At 35.7% G+C, this 25305-nt stretch overlaps 1 protein-coding gene across 6 annotated transcripts in view; it reads left to right on the top strand.

Annotated features, from left to right (window-relative positions):
- The window catches only part of FER (FER tyrosine kinase), a 477424-nt gene that overhangs the window by 313263 nt on the left and 138856 nt on the right, over positions 1 to 25305 (top strand). For all 6 annotated transcript variants that reach the window (XM_032625918.1, XM_032625922.1, XM_032625921.1 and 3 more), the window contains 3 exons: positions 6655 to 6711; positions 14232 to 14347; positions 17032 to 17126. In XM_032625918.1, coding sequence (XP_032481809.1) covers positions 6655 to 6711; positions 14232 to 14347; positions 17032 to 17126 — 268 coding nt within the window. The remainder of the gene's footprint in view (positions 1 to 6654; positions 6712 to 14231; positions 14348 to 17031; positions 17127 to 25305) is intronic.

Below are 25305 nucleotides of genomic sequence, written 5' to 3'. Positions count from 1 at the left end.
TTGGCGTGAATTGGCTCTCTGGTAACGTAATGCTCATTTATCATATATTGTAGGTAAATATCTAAGATTTTAAATATTAATGGCACTTATTCAGGTTTTAGATAGTATGTTCTATATTTGACCCTTCTTTTTAATTACCTGACATAATATACTTATATGTATTATTTAGGCTCAGAAAATTATTATACTACTGAGTTTCATTTTAAATGTAATATTCTTTACCACACTGAAGAGACCAGTGAAAGGCAAGGAAGAATGTCTTGGAATAGTGGGCCAAAAGACAAAACATCAAGGTTCTTATCTCAACTCTGAAACTTAATACCTGTGTGATCACAGTCAGGATTTTATCTTCTCAAGGCCTTGGTTTTCAATGTGAAGTGGAGATAATGCATTTCCTGCCAATCTAATGGGGGTTCTTCTGAGATTTAGCAAGCAAGTGTATGTGGGAACATGTTAAAAATGTGTCCCCAGCTTTTCTTTACAAAAGTTTGGATTTCAGACAAGTGATAATACTTACTTTCCTTTGCCTGTACTATGATGGGCTGACTTTAAATCTGCTCTTAAGCAGTTTTAGAAAATATTCTGATCAGTTGATGAAACCAAGAAATTCCTTTTTTTTTTGCCGCACTGCTCGGCTTGTGGGATCTTAGTCCATCAAGGGCTTGAACCCGGGCCCTCGGCAGTGAACACGCCAAGTCCTAGCTACTGGACCACCAGGGAATTCCCCAGAAATTCATAGTTTTAAAAAATGTATTCAGGTCTTAGAGTTGTCTTCCGTTCCCCCCTTTAAAAATGAGTTGTCCAGTTTAGCCCAAATAATTTGATGTTTCAAAATGTTATTTTTTTCATTTTCAGAGATAACTAATAAATGGGGGAAGTATATGTTTCTTTCACCATAGTAATGATGTGTTAATATTCATGAATTAAGGAGTAGAGTCCTAATGTCAAGAACATTTGAAGAGTCTAAATCAAGTTTTTTGTAGCTTCAACATCAGACAAATTTAATCATTAGTTTTGAACATAGGTTTGGGGATATTCCTATATGGTCACAAATCACTAGCAAGCAGATGAAACAGTAAAACTGTCAACTCTATTCATTATGGTTTTAATGCATATGTTTATGTCTGTTTTACTTCTGTTGACTTACACTTTAGTACAACTTTTATTTTCGTTCAGTTAATCTGTGAAACCAGGGAAGATGCTACCACTCCTGTTTCTTGGAGGCAGTCTGCCTCGATTCTTTCTGTTCCTTCTCCAGATTCAAGAAGGTTGTACAAATCTCCTTGCTCCTCTATAGAAAAAAGAGTAAAGATAAAGCCGAGAATATGTGGTATAATCTCTGTAGGAGATACCAGGTCTGGGACAGTTGTTAAGGAGTGAGGTGCAGCTCTTTCTGGCAACCCTTCTGAGTGTGACTTTGCTTTGGAGTAACGGGGAAAAGAAGAGAGGTCAATAAAGATGGTGGGGAAGACAAGGATCCAGGCTCCTTGGGCAACTCTCCATTCTCCAAACTCCATGTTACTTAATGTCCCTATTCCCTAACCTTACCTTTGAATTATCTTCTGATGTAGTCTCTGCTTGTTTGCTTTTTGTTCCCTTGACATAAATTTATCTAAGAGTTGGACCTCCTTTTGTTACCATATCCATCATTATTTAAATTGTCATTATTTAAATTGCAAGAGTTAGGGGTCCTTTCAATATCTCATCCTGTCACCAACTGTAAACAAGCATAAAAGATCTGAGAGACATCCCAGACACAGGCTCTTCAAGGCACTTTTTTTTTAATTGAAATATAGTTGATTTACAGTGTTAGTTTCTTGTATACAGCAAAGTTATTCAGTATATATATATGTGTGTGTGTGTGTATATATATAAACTTTTACAGATTCTTTTCCATTATAGTTTTTTTTTTTTTACAAGATACTGAATATGGTTCCCTGTGCCACACACTGGGAACTTTTTGTTTATCTATTTTATTATTTTATTTATTTATTTATTTTTGGCTGCGGTGGGTCTTTGTTGCTGTGTGCAGGCTTTCTCTAGTTGCGGCTATCGGGGGCTACTATTCCTTGCGGTGCACAGGCTTCTCGTTGCAGAGCACAGGCTCTAGGTGTCTGGGCTTCGGGAGTTGTGGCGCGTGGGCTCTGGAGCGCAGGCTCAGTGGTTGTGGCACATGGGCTTAGTTGCTCCACAGCATGTGGGGTCTTCCCGGAACAGGGCTCGAACCCATGTCCCCTGCATTGGCAAGTGGATTCTTAACCACTGGCCCACCAGGGAAGCCCCATCTATTTTATATATAGTAATTTGTGTCTGCTAATTCCAAACTCCTAATTTATCCTTCCCCACCCCCTTTCCCCTGTGGTAACCATTAGTTTGTTCTCTGTCTGTGAGTCTCTTTCTGTTTTTGTAAAGTTCGTTTGTATCGTTCTTTTTAGATTCCATATATAAGTGATATCATATGATATTTGTCTTGCCCTGTCTGACTTACTTCACTTAGTATGATAATCTCTAGGTTTATCCATGTTGCTGCAAAAGGCATTATTTCATTCCTTTTATGGCTGAGTAATATTCCATTGTATATATATACCACATCTTTATCCATTCATCTGTCCATGGGCATTTAGTTTGGCTCCATGTCTTGGATATTGTAAATAGAAGGCACTTAATTCTTTTTTTTTTTTTAACATCTTTATTGGAGTATAATTGCTTTACAATGGTGTGTTAGTTTCTGCTTTATAACAAAGTGAATCAGTTATACATATACATATGTTCCCATATCTCTTCCCTCTTGCATCTCCCTCCCTCCCATCCTCCCTATCCCACCCCTCTAGGTGGTCAAAAACCACCTAGCTGATATCCCTGTGCTATGCGGCTACTTCCCACTAGCTATCTATTTTACGTTTGGTAGTGTATATATGTCCATGCCACTCTCTCATTTCATCCCAGCTTACCCTTCCCCCTTCCCATATCCTCAAGTCCATGCTCTAGTAGGTCTGTGTCTTTATTCCCGTCTTGCCCCTAGGTTCTTCATGACCTGTTTTTTCTTTTTTCATAGATTCCATATATATGTGTTAGCATACGGTATTTGTTTTTCTTTTTCTGACTTACTTCACTCTGTATGACAGACTCTAGGTCCATCCACCTCACTACAAATAATTCAATTTCGTTTCTTTTTATGGCTGAGTAATATTCCATTGTATATATGTGCCACATCATCTTTATCCATTCATCCGATGATGGACACTTAGGTTGTTTCCATCTCCAGGCTATTGTAAATAGAGCTGCAATGAACATTTTGGTACATGACTCTTTTTGAATTATGGTTTTCTCAGGGTATATGCCCAGTAGTGGGATTGCTGAGTTGTATGGTAGTTCTATTTTTAGTTTTTTAAGGAACCTCCATACTGTTCTCCATAGTGGCTGTATCAATTTACATTCCCACCAACATTGCAAGAGTGTTCCCCTTTCTCCACACCCTCTCCAGCATTTATTGTTTGTAGATTTTTTTGATGATGGCCATTCTGACTGGTTTGAGGTGATAACTCATTGTAGTTTTGATTTGCATTTCTCTAATGATCAATGATGTTGAGCATTCTTTCATGTGTTTGTTGGCAATCTGTATATCTTCTTTGGAGAAATGTCTATTTAGGTCTTCTGCCAATTTTTGGATTGGGTTGTTTGTTTTTTTGTTATTGAGCTGCATGAGCTGCTTGTAAATTTTGGAGATTAATCCTTTGTCAGTTGCTTCATTTGCAAATATTTTCTCCCATTCTGAGGGTTGTCTTTTGGTCTTGTTTATGGTTTCCTTTGCTGTGCAAAAGCTTTGAAGTTTCATTAGGTCCCATTTGTTTATTTTTTTTTTATTTCCATTTCTCTAGGAGGTGGGTCAAAAAGGATCTTGCTGTGATTTATGTCATAGAGTGTTCTGCCTATGTTTTCCTCTAAGAGTTTGATAGTGTCTGGCCTTACATTTAGGTCTTTACTCCATTTTGAGTTTATTTTTGTGTATGGTGTTAGGGAGTGTTCTAATTTCATACTTTTACATGTAGCTGTCCAGTTTTCCCAGCACCACTTATTGAAGAGGCTGTCTTTTCTCCACTATATATTCTTGCCTCCTTTATCAAAGATAAGGTGACCATATGTGCGTGGGTTTATCTGTGGTCTTTCTATCCTGTTCCAATGATCTATATTTCTGTTTTTGGCACTTCATTCTAATGGTATGAAGTGGCATCTTATTTTGGTTTGTATTTGTGTGTCACTGACTAGTGATGTTAAACATCTCTTAATGTACTTATTGTCTATTTGTCCATCCTCTTTTGTTAAGTACTCTACCCAATTTCCTAAAATTGGGTTGTTTGTTACCTTGTTTTTGAGGTACGCGTTCTCTATGTGTTTTACATACTAACTATTTGTCAAATATATGTATTGCAAAAATGTTCTCCCAGATTGTAGTTGGACTTTCATTTTTTCAAAGAGCCTTTGGAGGAACAAGTGTTTTTAATTTTGATGAATTCCAGTTGTTTCTCTTATGTGCTTTTTGTGTCCTGTCTAAGAAATCTTTCTTTACGTACTTGGTAATGAAGATATTCTGCTAATTTTTTTTTCAGGACCTTTATAGTTCTGGCTTTTTATTTAGGTTGAAAGACTTGTCATGGAGAAAGAAGACTTCCTCTACCCTTCTAGGTTCTTCTGGCTGGTCTAATAATTAAATTGACATGAGACGTATTAACAAGAGAATATCGGATCTAATTTTGTACATACAGGAACACCACATGCATGAGAAGTTGAATTAGAAATGTAAAATGAGGTATATATGCCATCCTGAGCTAAGGGATGGGATGGGGCATGGACTTCAGAGAGAAGGAGGGTAATTCACAAATAGGAAGAGCAGATGTTTAGTAATTGGATATTTGCCCTGTCATACAGATAGGTCATAAAAACTTATTTCTGGTAATAGCTCTTATTATGGGTAAGGCCCCCAATTTAAATCCTTTAAGGGAGAAGTAAAGCTTTGCCTTGAGGCCACAGGGTCTTATTTGCCTTTAGCTCAAAATAATCCACATGCTAAAGTAGCACATCTTGGGGAGGCTATTCTGAACCCCTAAAGATTATACATGTAAACTGTTTTTAAAAATCATTGCTGTTCCCCTTGTTGAACAATCAGAGTGTGGTGGTTGAGTGTCACATAGTGTTTCAGAAGGTAAAGTACTTCAGCTGGCTGTCCAGGACATTTTTAAGCCATAGTTAGGGTGGATTCTTACTTTAAGGTGTTTGATTACTTGTTACAATTCATTCTATAGCTCATAATTCTATTTCAGTCTGTGTAATGGGGAAAGACTATACTTTAACATTAAATTTTTTAAAAATCAAGAATAAAATATATCATTCCGGGATTTTCTTTTCTTCTTTCTCTCTTTGCTCCATCCCTTAATTTTCCTTCTCTCCTTTCTCCCCCCATCCCACTTCATTCATTTTTCCTTCTTTTTTTTTTTAAATCTAATATGTCTTTCTAACATTACAGTACTGTGTGCTCTCATAGCTGAGACTTTTTTTTTTTTTTTTTTTTTTTTTTTTTTTTTGCGGTACACGGGCCTCTCACTGTTGTGGCCTCTCCCGTTGTGGAGCACAGGCTCTGGACGCGCAGGCTCAGCAGCCGTGGCTCACGGGCCCAGCCGTTCCACGGCTTGTGGGATCTTCCCGGACCGGGTCACGAACCCGTGTCCCCTGCATTGGCAGGCGGACTCTCAACCACTGTGCCACCAGGGAAGCCCTGTGACTTTTTAGATGATAAAATATTCCCTAAGTACTGATTAGCTCTTGAGATCACATAATGGGATGTTCTTTTATAATGGCATGTTTGCATCACTGATCTTGTGTACCTTGTGATACTGTAATTGATGTTTGTTGTTTTATTATACTACAGGAAATTACTTGGGAAAGGTGTGGGACTATATGCAGTGTAATAGACAGCTGTAATTCATGACCAGTTGTGGAAAAATTAGCTCTTAGTAATGTAGTTTGGGTATAAAACAATTCTCTATGATCAAGTGAAGATTGGAAATTTTACATTGCAAAATGAGATTCCCTCATGTACTTATGACACAACACTTTTGAAATGACAAATAGTAGCATAGCCTAAGCTTTATGGTGGGAGGAGAGTGCATGCTGTGTTCTAGTTACAGGCATACTATCATTTTGAAGGCTGAGAATTCTGATAGAAGTTTGCTATAATGTAGAGCTTAAAGTTCTATTGTGTGGTAACATTTCTTAAATCTGTTTTATAACCTCTTGAGGTTACAACTTCTTAGTGTGCTGATTATTCAACGGTCTGAATGCAATATCTCTTAGGTCTATTTGCCACTGCCTCAAATGCATCTTACAGGAACTACGTTCTTTTTTTTCTTTTTTTTCGGTACGCGGGCCTCTCACTGTTGTGGCCTCTCCCGTTGCGGAGCACGGGCGCCGGACGTGCAGGCTCAGCGGCCATGGCTCACGGGCCTAGCCACTCTGCTGCATGTGGGATCTTCCCAGACCGGGGCACGAACCCATGTCCCCTGCATTGGCAGGAGGACTCTCAACCACTGCACCACCAGGGAAGCCCAGGAACTGCATTCTTGGCTTGGGCTAAAAAACTGTTCTTTTTCTTTGCCACAGGATAAGAAATGGGTTCTCAATCATGAAGATGTCACATTGGGAGAATTACTGGGCAAGGTATGTAATCCACTGAGCTGAAAAACCAAATCTTGATAGTGATTGTGAACTCTACAAATTCATTTTCTTCAAAGCCTTTCTTATATTCCAGCACACAGCAAGGCACATTCCCCCATGAACCTAGAAGAACACAGTGCCATATCTGTTACAAATACTGTGATGTTCACTGAAATAGAAGTGTGAAAATCTTTGAAAAGTTTAAGAATTATCTTGACTTTTAAGAATATTATTTTGTATATTTTCCTCTGAAAGAACTAAAAGCCACAAAAATTTTATTACAGTGTAGTAAAGCCAAAACTAGTGAACTGAGATTTGAAAAGAAACTGTGATATAATAAAAGTTTAAATACTTAATAGTCTTATTCTGTTTGTTTCTGGTTATACATGATAGTTCAGAGAAAATGCAGTACTGCTCTTTGGGATTTCAGAATTGTATATAGAATCACGGTATGTGACAACACGGGACATGTTATTTCAATCTGAAAATTATATTGACAAGGCACATGTTTCAATATATCCATTTTGTAGCTAGCTCTGTTAGTGGTCAGAGGAGGCAGCTATATATGATGAAAGTCTCTTTCTTCCAATGTGGTTGGGAGTTTCTTCCAACTCATTGGCCTTATGAAAGTATATTATAACTAATAATGATGGCAGACATTTAATAATCAAATGGACTATTTGAAAATTTGTTATTTGTTTATAACTGAGTTCCAATAGATAAATATTAACTTCTTTGTCGATGACTTAATTAGTGATGTTTGAATTGAGTTGAGGTTCATAATGCAATATAAAAAATAGTATAAAATCCAGATAGCTAGGGAAAACTATCACTCATACATTTCTGAGTGATCAGTACTAGAATTTAAGGCTCAGCGTTTCAAGTAAAGAAAGAAATGATTATTCATTACTTTTTTGATTTAAATGTAAACTTGATGAATTGACAAATTTCCCCTATGTTTTAGTCCTGATATGTGTTGAGAAAGTAAATCCCTGTTGAAACAATCTACTTTGCAGGATTCTTGTTATTTTAAAATATCTTCTCCAAATAGAAGCATTAAATTACTATTGGAAAACAGTTTCTATTGACTGCTAATGCTTATTTAGTAAGTAAATTCTAAAGAATTTCAAGCTACAGCAGAAGCTGGTGTGTTTATTTCCTCTGTGATATGGCCATAATTCTTTAGGAAATATTTCTCCTTTTTCATTACTTTAGGTAACTCAGTAGCAGTGATTGGGCTAAAAATTATTACAAAGAAAGTAATTAATTTCCATGAAAATACAATTAAATAATAAGCTATAAATTTATTTATTTATTTTGCGGTACACGGGCCTCTCACTGTCGTGGCCTCTCCCGTTGCGGAGCACAGGCTCCGGACGCGCAGGCTCAGCGGCCATGGCTCACGGGCCCAGCCGCTCCGCGGCACGTGGGATCTTCCTGGACCGGGGCACGAACCCGTGTCCCCTGCATTGGCAGGTGGACTCTCAACCACTGCGCCATCAGGGAAGCCCTAAAATTAAACCAGTTACTGAAAATAGTGTGTTGAGAAGAGCAGATTTTTCAGTTCTAAGGAAAAAATACTTTAAGTTAAAGAGAAATGTTTCAATTATCTTTGTTTAATATGTGATACATGGTATTTCACATATTAGGAGGAATTTTAGCTGTTGGGTCCTCAGTAAGGTTATTTCAAAGAATAATTGTTTTCAATGACAAGGCAGTAGCATGATATCAGCTTTAATAAATTTTATCATTTTTAATAAAATACTTCAACTTTAGAGACACTATATAGCTTAATTTCAGCAAATATATTTGAGTTGAAAATGTCATTTAATATTTTCATTACCTATTCTGAATATTTATAGTATACTGTATGAAAATGCATGAGAAAAATAATTAGCCATGGTTCTTATACTTATGTACTTTGGAATTTAGTAGTAGTATAAGGTTGAGATGGGAGCTCTTTTTTTGAGCACTGTATTTCTATAGACTGTACTTGATATATAATTGGTATTCAAAAATATTCATTCCTGGGCTTCCCTGGTGGCGCAATGGTTGAGAGTCCGCCTGCCGATGCAGGGGACATGGGTTCGTGCCCCAGTCCGGGAGGATCCCACATGCCGCGGAGTGGCTGGGCCCGTGAGCCATGGCCGCTGAGCCTACGCGTCCGGAACCTGTGCTCCGCAACGGGAGAGGCCCCAACAGTGAGACGCCTGCGTACCGCAAAAAAAAAAAAAAGGAAAAAGAAAAATATTCATTCCTCAAATATTTACTGAATGCCTTCTCTGTACCAGGTACTCTTCTAGGTTCCTGGGATACATCCGTGAACCAAGTAGACAAATATCCTTGCCCTTAATGAAGCTCATATTCTATCTAGCAGGGAAAGACAGAAAAACAATAAACTTAATAAATAAGTAAACTTCATAATGTTAAAGGGTGCTAAAATCCTGTGAAAATATAAGGAATTTAGGAGTGCTGTTGATTGGACTTGCAATTTTTAATGGGCGAATCCAGGTAAGCCTTATTAAGATTGTTTCTTTCCAATGAAAACCTGGGGAGGAGCAATTTAGCCATGTGGTTTTAGGCAGAGGGAGTACCAACGCAAATTACATTTGATGAGCAGGAGAGACAGTTTGCCTGTAACCCAGTAAGCAAGGAAGAATAGGATAGGGCAGCAAGTCAGTGAGGTGATGAGAGTATAGATCCTGTAGAGCCATGTAGATCACCGTAATTATCAATACTTTGGCTTTAAATGTGTGTGGAAAGGTAAGCTAGAGGATGATTTTGAGTAGAGGAGTGGCATGATCTTACTTTCTACAGAGTCCACTCTGGCTACTATGTTGAGAATAGGCTGAGTTGGAAGGTTAGGAAGCTATTGTACTTACCTAACTAAAGTTAATGGTTGCTGGATCAGAGGGGATGGCAGTGGAAGTGGTGAGAAGTGGTGAGTTTGGATTTGTTTTTAAGGTTGAACTACCTAAATATCCTGATGCTCTATGCAGGGCATGGGACAAAGAGGGCAGTTGGCATAGGTGTAGCAGGTTTGGGGGGAACGAGATTAGGAGTTTGGGATGTAAATACTAAGGTTTGTCCGTTAGACTTCTAAGTGGAGATGTTGGGAAAATGGTTGGGTATTAAGTCTGGAGTTTGGAAAAGAGGTGTGGATCAAAAGTACAAATTTGGTAGTTGTCACTTATTTGCTGGTTTATTTAGATGAGTTCAGCAATGGAGTGAGTCTAGATAGAGAAGAGAAGAGAGAGATTGAACCCTGGTCACATCAAAATCAAGAGGCTGGAGAGATGAGAAGCAAGATGATTGAGGTTGAGGTCCTGGAAGGCAGGAAACCAGGAGATAGGATGCCTTAGAAGCCAAGAGAAGAAAGTATATGAAGGAGGAGACAGTGATCAATGCTGGCAAGTGCTGCTGAGAGGTCAAATGAGATGATGACTGAGAACCATTGACTTTAACAGTGAAGAGATCCCTAGTGACTTGGCTGAGCGCTTTCTTTAGAATGCTTTATGTGAAAGCCAAACTGAAATATATTTAAGGGAGAATAGGAGGAGAGGAATTAGAGATAGCAAGGATGTAACTCTTTGAAGTTTTGCTACTTCGTGTAGCAAACTACATGTGATGGTAGTTTCAGAAGAAATGATTTGTGTGTTGGTTAATCTGAGAGAGGCAGCATGCTGGTTTGCAGTTAGCAATATGCAGTGAAAAATTCAAGATTTTGGAAGGAGATGAGAATTCCTGAAATAATATCATCAAGTAGGTAAGAGGGGATGGAATTTAATTTACAATGGAGCATTGACTTTAATAGCAGCACAGTAGTTCATTTTTTATAACAGCAAGGAAGATTGGTAGGAGGGTAAATGTGGGACTGAGAGTCTGGAAGTTCTCTTTATATTGCTTCAATTTTCTCAATAAATTAAGCAAGATTGTTAACTAAGAATGAGGGTGTGGGGAAGGTATGGGAGCTTTAAGAGGAGAGTCAAAGGGGGGGGAATAGTTAATTAGAAGAATGAGAGTGTGAATGGTCTAGGGAATTGTAATATAATTATTGAGCAGTATTAAGGCCCTCCTAGAGGTTTGTGTTCATGAATTTAAAGTGAAACTAGTCAACATCATTGTGGATTTTCTCCAGCCACATTTAGCTGCATAGGAACAGAGTAGGCCGTGTTGCATTTAATCTGGCTTGTGGATTTGATAAGGGAGTTCTACAGATGAAAAGGAGCAGAGAAGTTGAGAGTATATAGTAAACAGTTGTTATAATTATTGAGCATGGAATTTAAGCTGAATAAGGAAGAAAGCAAGGCTGTTAGGGGGTTATGGACAATAAAAAGTAATAGGGTCTAAAGATTTGGAGGTTCCTATAGGGTCAAAGGATTTTGAGTCCGAATACTAGAGGAAGTAAGCTAGAAAAATAGAAGCCAGCCAGAAGATGGGATGAATGACGTAGGTGTTTCAGAGGAGTTGCATTATTGGTGATGGCAAAGTTTAAGGTATGATCATAGAAAATAGGTTGGAACATGGATCATTGGAAGAGAGATGGTCACATAACAGAGTTTTGAAGTGTTGGAAGGATCTTTAAGTGTCTATTGAAATTTCCAAGTTTTAAGACAAGAGTAACACCAGGTACAGTGATCCAGGAGCTCAAATTGTCAACAAATGAGGGAAAATATTTTCAAATGCAATAGCTGCTAGCAACAGTAAGGGGTAGTGGGTATATAATCAAATAATAAAGTTTCAAAGCTACGGGTTTTTAGGAAAACAGAAGGGAAAATGTTTTGAAAGCAGTGACAAGGAGCTCTATGAATCCTGTATTCCATCTCTCAGGTGGTGGGAGAAGCATGGTGTGTGTGTTGGGGGTGCGGGTGGGGTCATCACAGTTTTAGAAGGCACAGGAAGCTCACCCACCATTTGAGTGTTCTCAAGTGAGAGCCAGGTTTCTGTTAGAACAAGAAGGTGAAGAGAAGGACCAAAGAATAGATCGAGATAAATTTTTGATGATGGACCACAAGTTCCAGAAGGCAACTGGAGGTTGGGGACAGAAGGGAAATACTTGGAGATAACAGGTTGACGAGGAGTCTGCAGAACCTAATGAGAATTAGAGAGGGGGAAATGAGGACCACCAGGATCTTCTGTGAGGACCAACAGAAACATACACAAGAGTCATAATGAAATTTAGCCTCATGGACTTAAAGCCAGTAGCAGAGATGAAGCCGTGCCTGTTACATGGTAGGGAACAATGGACGTCGTAGGCTTTTTCCTGACCTCTTTGGATGGAGAAGAGGTGGTCCGTGAAGCAGAGTCATTTGTGCAGTGTTTGGTGATTCCTCCCTTGACCACTGTTAACAGAATTGAAGTCTTCTGAGTAATGATTGTTAAATGAATGTTTACAATTTTCAAATGCCTTGTATGTGCCAAGAACAGTTACATAGGACAGAAAGCATTAGAAAGGTACAAAGGGGCAATGGGATGATAAGTGTTCAGGAACAAGATGTCTAATTTTTGGAAGATCAAGAAAGTCTTCATGAAGGAGGTGGCATAGAAATGAATTTAAAGATTAGTTAGCATGTTCTCTGGAGGTGAGGGGAAAATGTACAGAAGGCATGGCACACCTTTTGGGATCACTAAGATTTGAATTTAGGACACATGTAGCAGTCAGAGGCTAAGATGGCTAGACAGAGGCTGAGAAAGGAATGGTAATGGAAGGATAGGTATTAAATAAGGCAGTGGTATAATCAAAGTTCTGTGTTGGAGAGATTAAGGGGCCGAAGAGGGTGAGGGACTAAGGATGAGATCAGTTCAGGTGAGAAAAATGAGATCTTGAATCAGAGTAGGCTGTCTGAGGTGCTAGGAGGAAGACAAAAGTGTTCCATAGGAAGAATCTGAATGCTTGTAGAGAGTAATGGCCCTAGGAAATGAAAAGGTAATTTAGTCAGGAAATGTCTTCTAGTGAATAAAATGTTAAGTTTCAGACAAGGTAAATTTTAAGTGCTTCAGAATCATTCAGATAAACAGAGGCCCAGCAGTAATTGTGTGTACTAATACCTTCTCTCAGCTCTAAATGATGTGATAATTGTGGGAAGGAAAAAAGCCTTGAATAACAGGAAAGGATATAAAGCTCAAATTTTTCTTTTTCTGGTTTGTGGTGAATGTGCATTGTGTTGAAGTTATTGTATGTTTACTTTTCATGTAAAGGTGATCAATCATCATTTTGAATGAATATTTAAGAGTTGAATATTAGATTTAATAATATTATTGATTATTTAAATATTCAAGTATACTTAAAATGGTAAGTAAAATAAGTGTTAATTAAATTAAGCAAATAGTAATTCTTTAATAAATAAATTTATTAAAATACCTATTAGTAAATTTAAATGATTAGTAACATGTAAAATTTATACACCTTGGATCATAGGTTAAGAGTTACATTGAACTTAGAACTCAAACTCATTGATTATCGGACCTCTAGTTTAGTTACTTGTTACTCAACAATGACAGCATTAAAGCTAATTATAATACAGTGCTTGCACATTATAATTATAGCTATGTAAAAAATACATATGCATACATAGAAAGACTTGAAGAGAATACTCCAAAATAGCTGTTGTGTTAGCTTTATAGATCTTCTCTGTATTCTTTTGTTTCATAACTATAATAAAAGTGACTTCAAACTGGAAATAAGGCATTTTAAATCAAAATATGTTCTAGCCATGGAGTAAGGTTAGGAGTTCAGACATTTGATAGAAATGAGCAGTAGCAGAGATGGGTGACACTGGCATTTGGGCAAGCACCTCGTTTTCCTTGGTATCTTTCAGGGACTGACAGCCTGCAGCAGTGGCTGTTGACAGTCCTTCATCTGCCTTGGTTCTGTTGCCTCTCATCTAGTGTCTTACTCTCTCACACTCGCGTCCAAGTGACATCTGGCTGTGTGGATCAGTACCACCAGTCACCTCACAGAATCTTGGCTTGCTTTATTTGTTTGTTTGTTTATTTTAACATCTTTATTGGAGTATAATTGCTTTACAATGGTGTGTTAGTTTCTGCTGTATAACAAAATGAGTCAGCTATACATATACATATATCCCCATATCCCCTCCCTCTTGCATCTCCCTCCCACCCTCCCTATCCCCCGCCTCTAGGTGGTCACAAACTTGGCTTTATTTTTAAACGCCAACCTGATAAAACTTAGAGTTAAGGGGGTGAAGGGAACTAGATGGGGTGAAACTTAGGTACTTCTGACAGCATTAGTTTTTCCTTTTATTCTATTTCAGTTTTTTCCCGTTTCCTTTTCAGTTCTCCACAAGCCTCAGTCCCTCAAATGGTTGCTATGTTGGGTAGTGTATTTAAAGTTAATTGGTAAGAGCAACATTCCCAGTCTTTATTTCCACTTAAAACTCTGAATAAAGCTAACAGAGTACTTTGATGAACTCAAAACTCATCATTACATGCTTTCCTTGTATTTTGCAAAGGTTTACGTGGCTGTCTTACACTCTAAACAATAAATATATTTGTATTTACAGGGAAATTTTGGTGAAGTATTTAAGGGCATATTAAAGGATAAAACTGCTGTTGCTGTTAAAACGTGTAAAGAAGATCTTCCTCAGGAACTGAAAATAAAATTTTTACAAGAAGCCAAGTAAGTTCTCTAAAGTAATGTAAATATGTATTTATAATATAAGTAAGTGATTCATTAAAACATAAATTTGAAGATATCTTAAATATGATTTGATGAATTAGAAGTAAACACTTTCAGGGCCCTCAAAAGTAGGCACTTATTATACAATGTGAAAACAAAAAGTTTCCGTATGTTTGGGTTAGACTGCAGGTCAGTTAGGATATCACAGTCAAAAGAACCAGATGCTTTTGAGAACAGTGAGTATTCTTTGAGTCCTTGAAAAATACTGCAGTATTTTTTGCTTTTATCACACGTGCATATACACATATGCATATATGCAGTGTTGTCATTGTCCTTATACTAAGAATATTACTGTATTCTATATATAAAATCCATAATTTAGACATATATTTAGGTATATAATTACATCTTTCCTACCCTCCTTAGATATTATTGCTTGATTCTTTATTCCCAGGTGTTAGCTTTATTTTCTGAGAATCTCAAATTTCTTCTTCAGCTCATTGCATTGTTTCTTTTCTAACTGATCTTTTAGGATGATTTTCTTCTGTTTTTTCTGTTTTAGCTAGAATTTAATGTTCCAACCTGCCAGCCCTATGTTGCAAGTAGTTTAAACTCTTCTGTTAGTGGTAAAATCTAATATATACAACAAAACACAAAACAAATGGAAAGGAGCTTTGGATAGAGTGAGAATGGACATATGAATGGGAGATGGATGGATGGATGAGTAGGTGGATAGTTGGGAGGGAGAGAAGGAGAAGGGGAGGATATATAGATCCATAGATTGGTGGTATAAAGGGAAGGAAGGAAAGGTGTGTGTGTGTTTGTGTGTGTGTGTGTGTGTGTGTGTTGTCTCCATCACTGCATTGTATATAAAATTGAAGTTTTTGGAAAGTGCCATGGGAGAACAGAGGACATGGCAACGAAAGAACTAAATCCCGTGGCATAGAGCATCTTCATGTCATTTCTCCATCATCTAAAAATGGATATTTATAGCAATGGATTAAACTAGTTGGGTGCATTTATTAAATATTATCTGTGGAATAAAGTTGCAAACCTTTTTCATGTATATTATTAGCAATTCAGAAAAACAATCCTATGATGAATGTAAACGTATGCTATCACAATTCAAACTTATAGCCTCATTATTTTAGTTATTCAAGGTACCTTAAGGTATCTTGTTTCTAATTTGTGAATTTTTTACTGAAAGATAGAGTTTAATTTCTTCTTTTAAAGTGAGACTGAAATTTTATGTTAAAAATGACAATTACGGGGCTTCCCTGGTGGCGCAGTGGTTGAGAGTCCACCTGCCGATGCAGGGGACACGGGTTCGCACCCCGGTCCGGGAAGATCCCACATGCCGCGGAGCGGCTGGGCCTGTGAGCCATGGCCACTGAGCCTGCGCGTCCGGAGCCTGTGCTCCGCAACGGGAGAGGCCACAACAGTGAGAGGCCCACGTACCGCAAAAAAAAAAAAAAAAAAAAATGACAATTACATCCATGCAAACTCCCAAGTATCCTTTAACAGATAATAAAGCTATATATTTAGCTATTTAATGTCATTTGGATTCATCCTGGCTGTTTTGTGGAATTTCTTTATTAAGCAGTTTTCAACCTAAGAAATGACATTTTGGATTACAGTCAATCATTCTAAAACTTCCTTTCTAATTCCTCATAGAAACTGCAAACTCAGTTATTGACAGAACATTTTCTTTATCTCTAGAATTCTTCCCAGTGTACTTTCTCATTTTTTTAATTTATATATTTTCAATCGATAACATTTTTCTTAGAGCTATCTCTGCTTTAGTTGTACATGTACAGCACACATATAAACTGTTTTATCTTTCAACAAATGAAGTTATTTTTTTCATTCTCCTAGAAAGGAAACTGTGTTTTTTCAAATATGAGTGAATTTATAACTATATCAGTAGGATAACGTGGAAGATCATTTGGTAACAGAAATCATCAGGGTAGACAGGCCTCTGAGGGAATCTAATTATTTTTAACTCATGCTTGGGGTCCTATAGATGAGTCTATGCTTTTACAGCTCTCTGAAATTCTGCCTTTATCCAAACTAAAACTTCTCTGCCTCAGCTTAAGTCTTATATTACTCACTGTTTAACCTTCTGCCAGTTTTCTCAAAACTTTTTGAGTTTTTACTATTTTGAAGTTGATCATGATCATCAAGAGAGTATGTATTGTGAAATCTAAATATGAAGTGATTACTCTATAGCATTTACCAATATGAATCGTTCTATTTTTATTTGTTTTAAATGAAGTATATACATAAAATAAAACAAAACAAAAAGATGCTGCCCTAACAGCTTACAGGTTTTGGTCCACTAATACTTTCCACCTTTTGTGAGGGTGGCTAAAACCAGATTCTTTGAAGGGAGTTCTGCATATTTTGGACTAAGTAAGTTATTCCTGTTTAGCATGCTTATTACCTATTCAGAGTAGATAATAATTTTTAAATGAATATTTAACTGAATAAAAACTGACTCACTTATATCTATATTTTGCCAAGATTTGTCAAGACATATACATCCCATTTATCATAATTTGGGTTCGTACTAAGTTTTAAAAATTGTGTTGATTAAAGTGCATTCTACTTGTGCACACTACTCATGATCATAAATTAATGCTTACAACTTAAATGGTAACTATTCTTATACTTCTCTTATCCAGGATTCTCAAGCAATATGATCATCCCAATATTGTCAAACTTATAGGAGTTTGCACACAAAGACAGCCTATCTACATAATTATGGAACTGGTTCCAGGTAATATGATTTTAGAGGTTTCCTCAATGACATTTTAATGTCATGTTTTATTGCTTTTATATGTTTAGTCTCTTTGATTTCTCCTTGTTAAGTTTCCAAGGATTCTGTTTAACATTTTCCTGATGATGAAGAGCTTGTACACATACTTGATATTTTTATAGTCTATAATACTTGCCAGTTTCTAGAAAGTGTCAGCCAACCTTTGTAAGAGAAGATATATTATTACATTGCAGTTACACGTGGAAATTAGTTGTATATAATCTTTCGGTGAGAAAGGCTATTTAGATAAATAGTCTACTTAGGTTTACTTTATAATAATGATAGTACTGTCTTATATTTCGTTCATTGTATATCATTTTACAAGTACATTACCGTACATCCTTTTGTTTAGTTGTATATAATAATATCATAATGTTTTGGGTCACAAACTATGAACTTGTTTGATATGTGGACAAAAAAAAGGTGATCTCTCTAGGAATTTGTCCTTTTATTTCTTTCTGGTGACTTTTAACACCTCCAGGTATTTTGGTTAACTACTTTTGCCAACAAACAAGGATAACATCAAACTGATACCGTGTTATCTTTATTTTTATTGTACATCTTTCTGTTGTAGAAAATATAATCAGAGGTAAAATATGACCTTGATAAGATTTATAAATACAGTATTTAATAACTGAAAAGGGTTTGCTTTGTTACCTTAACTATTCATTTTACAAGAAGAAACTTAAAGGAATATAAAACATTTTTCTAACTTTAATATACATCACATAAACCTGATATTGTAGATTGCCCATTAAAAACTTTTCACATAATTCTTTCATTATTAAAGGATAAATTGGTCCAATTTTACCATGCTGGTTTGATTGTTATTGGAATATTTCTTTATTACCATATAACTGAAGGATTCCTAGATCATAATCATTTTCATCCTCAAATGGCAATATATATTTGCATGGTTTACACTATTTACAATTTATTTCTTAAAGTAGCTTTCATACAATTTTCATACAAAAATTTTAAAACAATTGAATAGCCTATAATTTTAATTAAAATGGGATGTTTAAGTATTATAAATACATAAAACATTCACATAATGAAAATGATGCCCCCAGTTAATAAGGGATGTCACTGAGAAACTTAGATTTGAGAGGTAGGGCAGACTTGATGAGGAAAAGTCATTTTGGTGTTACTATAAAGGAGCATGGTAACAAATTCCTGATGGCAGGTCTAAATTGCATAAAGCAGAAGATAGCTTTGGAAGAGAGCCAGGAAAGTGTTTATCTGGACACTAAATAGTAACCTTTATTGATATATTTTTTTAATGATTAAGAATAATAAACTTCATTAGAAAATGTCCTACTCAACAATCTAATCTTACTCCAAAGCTAATTGCTATTTATTTTTTTGTGTTTTTTTCCCCTCAGGAAAATATTTACTATAGATACCATGATTTTATGCAAATGTTTTAATTATTCAAAATCTTAACATTGCTGATCTTTTTTTCTATTATTAATATAACATAGTTTCATTGTTTCATATTCATCCATATAGTTCTACCTTTTCTTTATAATGGCTACAGAATATTCCATTATATGGCTTTCTATAATTTAAATCGATCTTCTAATTATGGATACTTTGGTTGTTTCCATTTTTATTATTTGGGTTTTTTTTCTTTTCTAAACAGTGCTTGAGTTGGATCTGAGTTTATGTGCATTTTGATTTATGGTTAATGTATTAGCTTTCTATTGCGGCACAACAAATGATCATAACATGGCAGCTTTAAACAATATCCATTTATTAACTCACAGTTGTGTAGGTTAGAAGTCCAGGCAGGCTTTACTGGGGTTCTCTGCTTAGGGTCTCATAAAGCCAAAAATTCTTGGCTGGAAGCACTGGGGAAGAATCCATTTCCAAACTCCTTCCGGTTCTTACAGTTGAGAAATGGCCTAAGGTTCCCTTTCTTTTCTTGCTGTGAGCCAAGGGCATCTCCCAGCTTCTTAAGGTTTCCTACATTCTTTGATCTTCAGACCCAGTGTGTCACATCTTTCAAGTGCTTTGAATTTCTCTAACTTCTCCTGTTTTTCATTTTGTTCTGTTTTGTTTTTCAAAAAAGCTGGGAGAATACCCTCCACTTTTTTGAAAGGTCTTGTGATTAGATCAGGCTCACCTGGCTAATCTGCCTATTTTTAGGGCAACTGTGCAATATAATAAAACATAATTATGAGATTGATATCTAATCATGTTCACATGTTCCAGGGATTAGGGTGGGACATTACTGGGAGGCCATCTTCAAATTCTGCCTACCATAGTGGACTTTGCTAAATTTTCCTGGAGGTTAGTTGCAGTGTCTGATCTGAAACCACATTGAACTTTTCGTACTCTGTTACATTAATTCCATCTGTCAGTCTTATAAGATGAATACATGATTTTTGTAGCATCATGCTTTGTCATTTCTCATTTGGAAAATATCAAGTGACCAGGTTACATAGATCTTCCAAACAGTGAAGTAATTCATTATACAGTATCAAAAGACCACATTCACTAATGTCATCACTAATCTCACTGGAAAAGTAATAGGAGGTATCAATTTCTTTATAGCAAATGTGTTTTCCAAAATTTTAACTTTCATTGCAAAGCTTGGATTTTTTTTCCCTGGTAACAAAAACTGTCAGTTTTTTGCCTTGAATTGTTGGACTTACTTAATTCAATTTTGAGAGAATGTCTGTCAAAAATCTAATATTTAATAATTATAATTTGTCAATCTTTTTGAAAACAGATTTATTGATATGTAATTGACATATACTTTATGTATGTACACTTTATTGTATTGACATATGTATACACTTGTGAAACCATCACCACAATCAAAGTAATGAACACATCTATCACCCCCAGATTTTCCCCATGCCTCTTTGTAGTCCTCCTCCCCCTCTCAACCCCTGTCCCAGTCAACCACTGATCTGCTTTCTGTCACTATATATTAGTTTGTGTTTCTTAGAATTTTATATAAATGGAATCATATAGTCTGTACTACTCTTTTCTTTTTTGGGTCTAGTTTGTTTCATTCAGCATAATTTTGAGATCCATCCATGTTGTAATGTTTATCGGAAGTTCATTCTTTTTTATTGCTGAGTAGAATAGCATCATATGAATATATCACCGTTGTTATCAACTGTTGATAGACTTTTGGGTTGTTTCCTATTTGGGGCTACTGCCAAGTAAGCTGTTGTAAACATCCACATATAAGTCTTCGTATAGGCATGTGCTTTCATTTCTCTAAGGAAAATACCTGGGAGTGGAATAAATGAATTAGATAGAATGTACATGTTTAAATTTTTAAGGAATTGCCAAATAGATTTTAAAGTGATTATACTAGTTGACATTCCCAACTGTAGTTTCTCTACATCTTCATCAACACTTAGTGTGGTCAGTCTTTAGATATTAAAATTTTATGCAGTAGTGTCTTATTGTGGTTTTTGTTGTCTTTCCCAGCTGACTAATGATGTGAGCATCTTGTCATGTGCTGATTTGCCATTCATATATATCTTCTTTGACGTGTCTATTTAAATAATGTGCCCAGTTTTTTAATTGGGTTGTTTTCTTGTAATAAAGTCTTGGTTCTTTATATATTCTGGATACAAGTCCTTTATCAGATGTATGATTTTCAAATATTCTCTCTCAGTTGACTTGTCTTTTCATTCTTTTAATAGTGTCTTTTGAAGAGCAGAAGTTTTTAATTTCAAACTTTAAATTATGTTTTTCTTTTATAGATCATGTTTTTGATGGTATATCTAAGAAATCTTTGTTGAATCCCAGGTCACAAAGGTTTTCTCCTCTGTTTACTTCTACAATTTTTATAGTTTTAGAATTTAGAATTTATAGTTCATTCTATGGTCCATTTCATATGGTTGTGAGGAATGGTTTGAAGTTCATATTTTTGGCATATAGATATTCAGTTGTTCCAACACCAATGACTCTCCTTTCTCTCCTGATTTTTTTTACCTTCATTTTTAAAAATATATTTATGTGTAGTCTTATTTTGGACTCTAATTTCATGTCGATCTTTTTGGTTTGTCGTAATGCAGTACTACACTGCCTTGACCACCTGAAGTTTTATAGTAAGTTCTTGTATCAGATAATGTTTAGGGTCTAACTTTGTTCTTTTTTAGAAATGTTTTGGCTGTTAGAAGTCCTTTGCATTTCTCTAGCAATTTTATTATTAGTTTTTCAGTTTCCATATAAATGTTTGCTAATACTAGATTGGGATTACATTGACTCTATAGATCAGTTTGGGGTAGAATAGACTTCTTAACAATATTGAGTCTTCTGACCCTCTACGTGACATATTTTCTAGTAGGATAGGTCTCTTTAATATCCCTCAGCAAGGTTATGTAGAGTTTAGTGTACAGAACTTTCCATCTTTTGTCAAACTTATCTCTGAGTATTTGATCTTTTGTGAGCTGTTGTTAAGTGATTTTGTAAGAACTATGTTCACTATGGAAGTCACAGAAGATGTGAATAAACACTGTCAGTCAACTTGACCCTACTGACCTTTATAGGGCACTCTACACAACATCACCAGGACATACATTCTTTCAAGTACACAGAGATATTTACCAAGATAGATCATATCTGGGCCATAAGACAAATCTCAATAAATTTATAAGCATTTAAGTTCTATGAACACAACAGAATAAAATAGAACTCAAGGATAGAACAATATCTGAAAAATCTCTAAATATTTGGAAAGTAAACAATGGCATAGCTGAGTAAACCAATGGGTCAGAGTGGAACTTAGAAAGTATTTTGAACTAAATGGAAAGAAAAGAAAGCACAACATCTTCCGTATTTATATGATGCCTATTAAGCAGTACTTAGGGAAATAAATACAGCACTAAATTGCCTATATTAGAAAAGATGAAAGGACTCAAAGTTTTGACCTCAATTTCTACCTTAAAAGAAGTGCAAATTAACCCAAAATATATAGAAAAAGGAAAAAAAAATACAGAAGGAATCATGGAATCCTTTGAGATTAATAAAATTGATAAAACCTCTACATAGACTCTTCAGAAAAAAGAAGACACAAATTACCAATATCAAGAATGAGAGAGGTGACATCATTATAGAGTCTACAGATATTAAAAAAGATATTCATAATATTTCCTTTATATAAAGAAATTCAACAACTTAGATGAAATGGACAAATTTTCTGAAAGACAAAAACTACCAAAGCTCATTCAGCCTTCATAACCCCATATCTTTTATAGAATTGGTCATTAAGGAACCATCCTTCAAAGAAAACTCTAGACCTGTATGGCTTCACTGGTGAATTATACCAAAGTTTTAAGAAGAAATACACCAACTCTACACAAATTCTTAGAAAATTGCAAAGAAGAGACTACTTCTCAACTCACTGAGATCATCACGACCTGATTCTGAAACTAGACAAAAATATTACAGCAAAAGAAAACTACAGACTATATGTTATTATTACATATATAAATTCTGAGCACAATTTTAATGAAGCAAATGCAACAGCAGATAAAAATACATCATGATCAAATGGAATTTATCCTAGGACTACCAGCTGATTTAACTTTCAAATATCAATCAATGTAATTCATATTAATAAAATTTAAAACTACATAATCATTTCAATAAATGAAGAAAAATCATTTGGCAAAATCCAACACTAATTCCTGTTAAGAATTCTCTGAAATTGAGGAATAGAAGAGAATGTTCTCACCATGAGTGGCTCCTAAGAAAGACATGCTCCTAAGATGACATCATATTTAATGGCAAATGACTGAATACGTTGCTCATATAAATCAGAAATAAGACAAATATGCCTACATTTACCACTTAAACACTATACTAGATGTTCTAGCTTCTAGAACAATACAGCAAAAAAAATAAAGCAAGAAAAAATAAATAAAAATCACCTTTTAATATGTTTAAGGTATTTTTCATCTTTGCCACAATATTTCTTTGCCAGTGTTTGAAACCAAAATTCTAGCTACTATACTAATATAAAAGACATTATAGCATTCTATGGTAAAACCACTATAGCACTTAAAAATAAATGATTTTGGGGCTTCCCTGGTGGCGCAGTGGTTGAGAGTCCGCCTGCCGATGCAGGGGACACGGGTTCGTGCCACGGTCTGGGAAGATCCCACATGCCGCGGAGCGGCTGGGCCCGTGAGCCACGGCCGCTGAGCCTGCGCGTCCGGAGCCTGTGCTCCGCAACGGGAGAGGCCGCAACAGTGAGAGGCCCGCGTACCGCAAAAAAAAAAAAAAATAAAAAAAAATAAATGATTTTTTTTTGTTTTAAACATTTTAAAAGTAATTTAAGATAACAAATAGTCTTTAGTGATTTTTTCTCTTTAGACACAGCTTCAAAATCTCTAGTATTGAACCAGTTATAATCTAACATTCTAATGTTACGAAACCTGGGCCAAAATAGCAAGTTCAAAAACAATGAGCTCATAATTTTGACATTTTCAAGTTAAGACCTGGTAAGAAACTCTTCCTATTTTCTCAATTTATTGTTGTTTAAGCCTTATGAATCTTTTCCTTTCTCATCAGTGAACACATTTACATACCAGAATATAAAGATAAATGAGGCAAACACCATAAGGTTCCTTGTAAAAAAAAAAAAAATATATATATATATATATATATATATATTTGCACTATAAGATGAAAAGCTGATAAATACATGGTTATGAAAAGCATAGGAGAGATTTATCCCAGGTTTGCAAGCCAGTTTCAACATTTGAGAATTTGTTAATGTCATCCATCACATCAATAGGCTAAAAGAAAAATCAGGTGATCATATCAATAGATGCAGACAAAGCATTTAACAAAATCCAACACCCCTTCATGAAAAAAAATTTTAAAAGCTCAGAAAACATGAGGAACTTGCTCAGTTTGTTTTCTAAAAAATCTACAAAAACCCTACAGCTAACATTATACTTAATGGTGAGAGACTTGAAGCTTTCCCACTAAGATCACAAACCAAGGCACAGATGCCCCTCTGACCATTCCTTTTCAACATCTTACTCAAAGTCCTAGCTAACATAATAAGGCAAAAGGAACAAAAGTTGTACTGATTGGGAAAGAAGAAATAAAACTCTTTGTTTGTAGAAGACAGTTTGGCAGTTTCTTATAAAAGTAAGCATACTTTTACTATGCAATCCAACAATCACATTCTTTAGTATTTACCCAAAGGAGTTCAAAACTTATATCCACACAAAAACCTGCACAAGGATGTTTATAGTAGCTTCATTCATAATGCCCAAACTTGGAAGCAACCAAGATGCTCTGCACTAGGTGAGTGGATAAACAAACTATGGTACCTCCAAACAATGGAATATTATTCAGCATTTGAAAGAAATAAAATATTAAGCCATGAAAATTCATAGAGGGAACTTAAACATATATTGCCAAGTAAAGGAAGCCAATCTGAAAAGGCTATGTACTTTATGATTTCAACTCTGGCATTTCGGAAAAAGGAAAACTATGGAGACAGTTAAAAAAAAAAAATTTCAGTGGCTGCCAAGGGTTATGGAAGAGGGAGGTATGAATAGGTAGAGCACAGAGGATTTTTATAGGATATTTAAGCTACTATGTATGACATAATAGTAGATACATGTCATTTTACATTTTTTCAAACACATAGAACATACAACACCAAGAATGAAACTTGATGTAAACTATGGACTTTGGGTGATAATGATGTATCAATATAGGTTCATTAGTTGTAATAAATATAACAAATTCTAACAAGGGATTTGATAATACATGAAGCTCTCTAGTAAGGAGCAGGGATTATATGGGAAATCTCTGTATCTTCCTCTCAATTTTTTTTGTGAATTGAAAACTGCTCTCAAAAGTCTTAAATTTTTTTTTTAACATAAATGAAACAGACTTGGTTGTCTTTGAGTAAGTTTAAGCTCTGTCTCCCTCACTCCATTTAGCTCCTCCTTCCCTCCCATTCGTTTATTTATTGATTTACTTATTTATTTATTTTTGACTGCATTGGGTCTTCGTTGCTGCTCGCAGGCTTTCTCTAGTTGCGGCGAGTGGGGGCTACTCTTCGTTGTGGTGCACGGGCTTCTCATTGCGGTGGCTTCTCTTGTTGCGGAGCACGGGCTCTAGGCGCACAGGCTTCAATAGT

This window comes from Phocoena sinus, chromosome 3 (genome assembly GCF_008692025.1).
Source record: "Phocoena sinus isolate mPhoSin1 chromosome 3, mPhoSin1.pri, whole genome shotgun sequence".
Classification (NCBI taxonomy): Eukaryota; Metazoa; Chordata; class Mammalia; order Artiodactyla; family Phocoenidae; genus Phocoena; species Phocoena sinus.
This window is presented reverse-complemented; position numbering and strand designations above follow the sequence as displayed.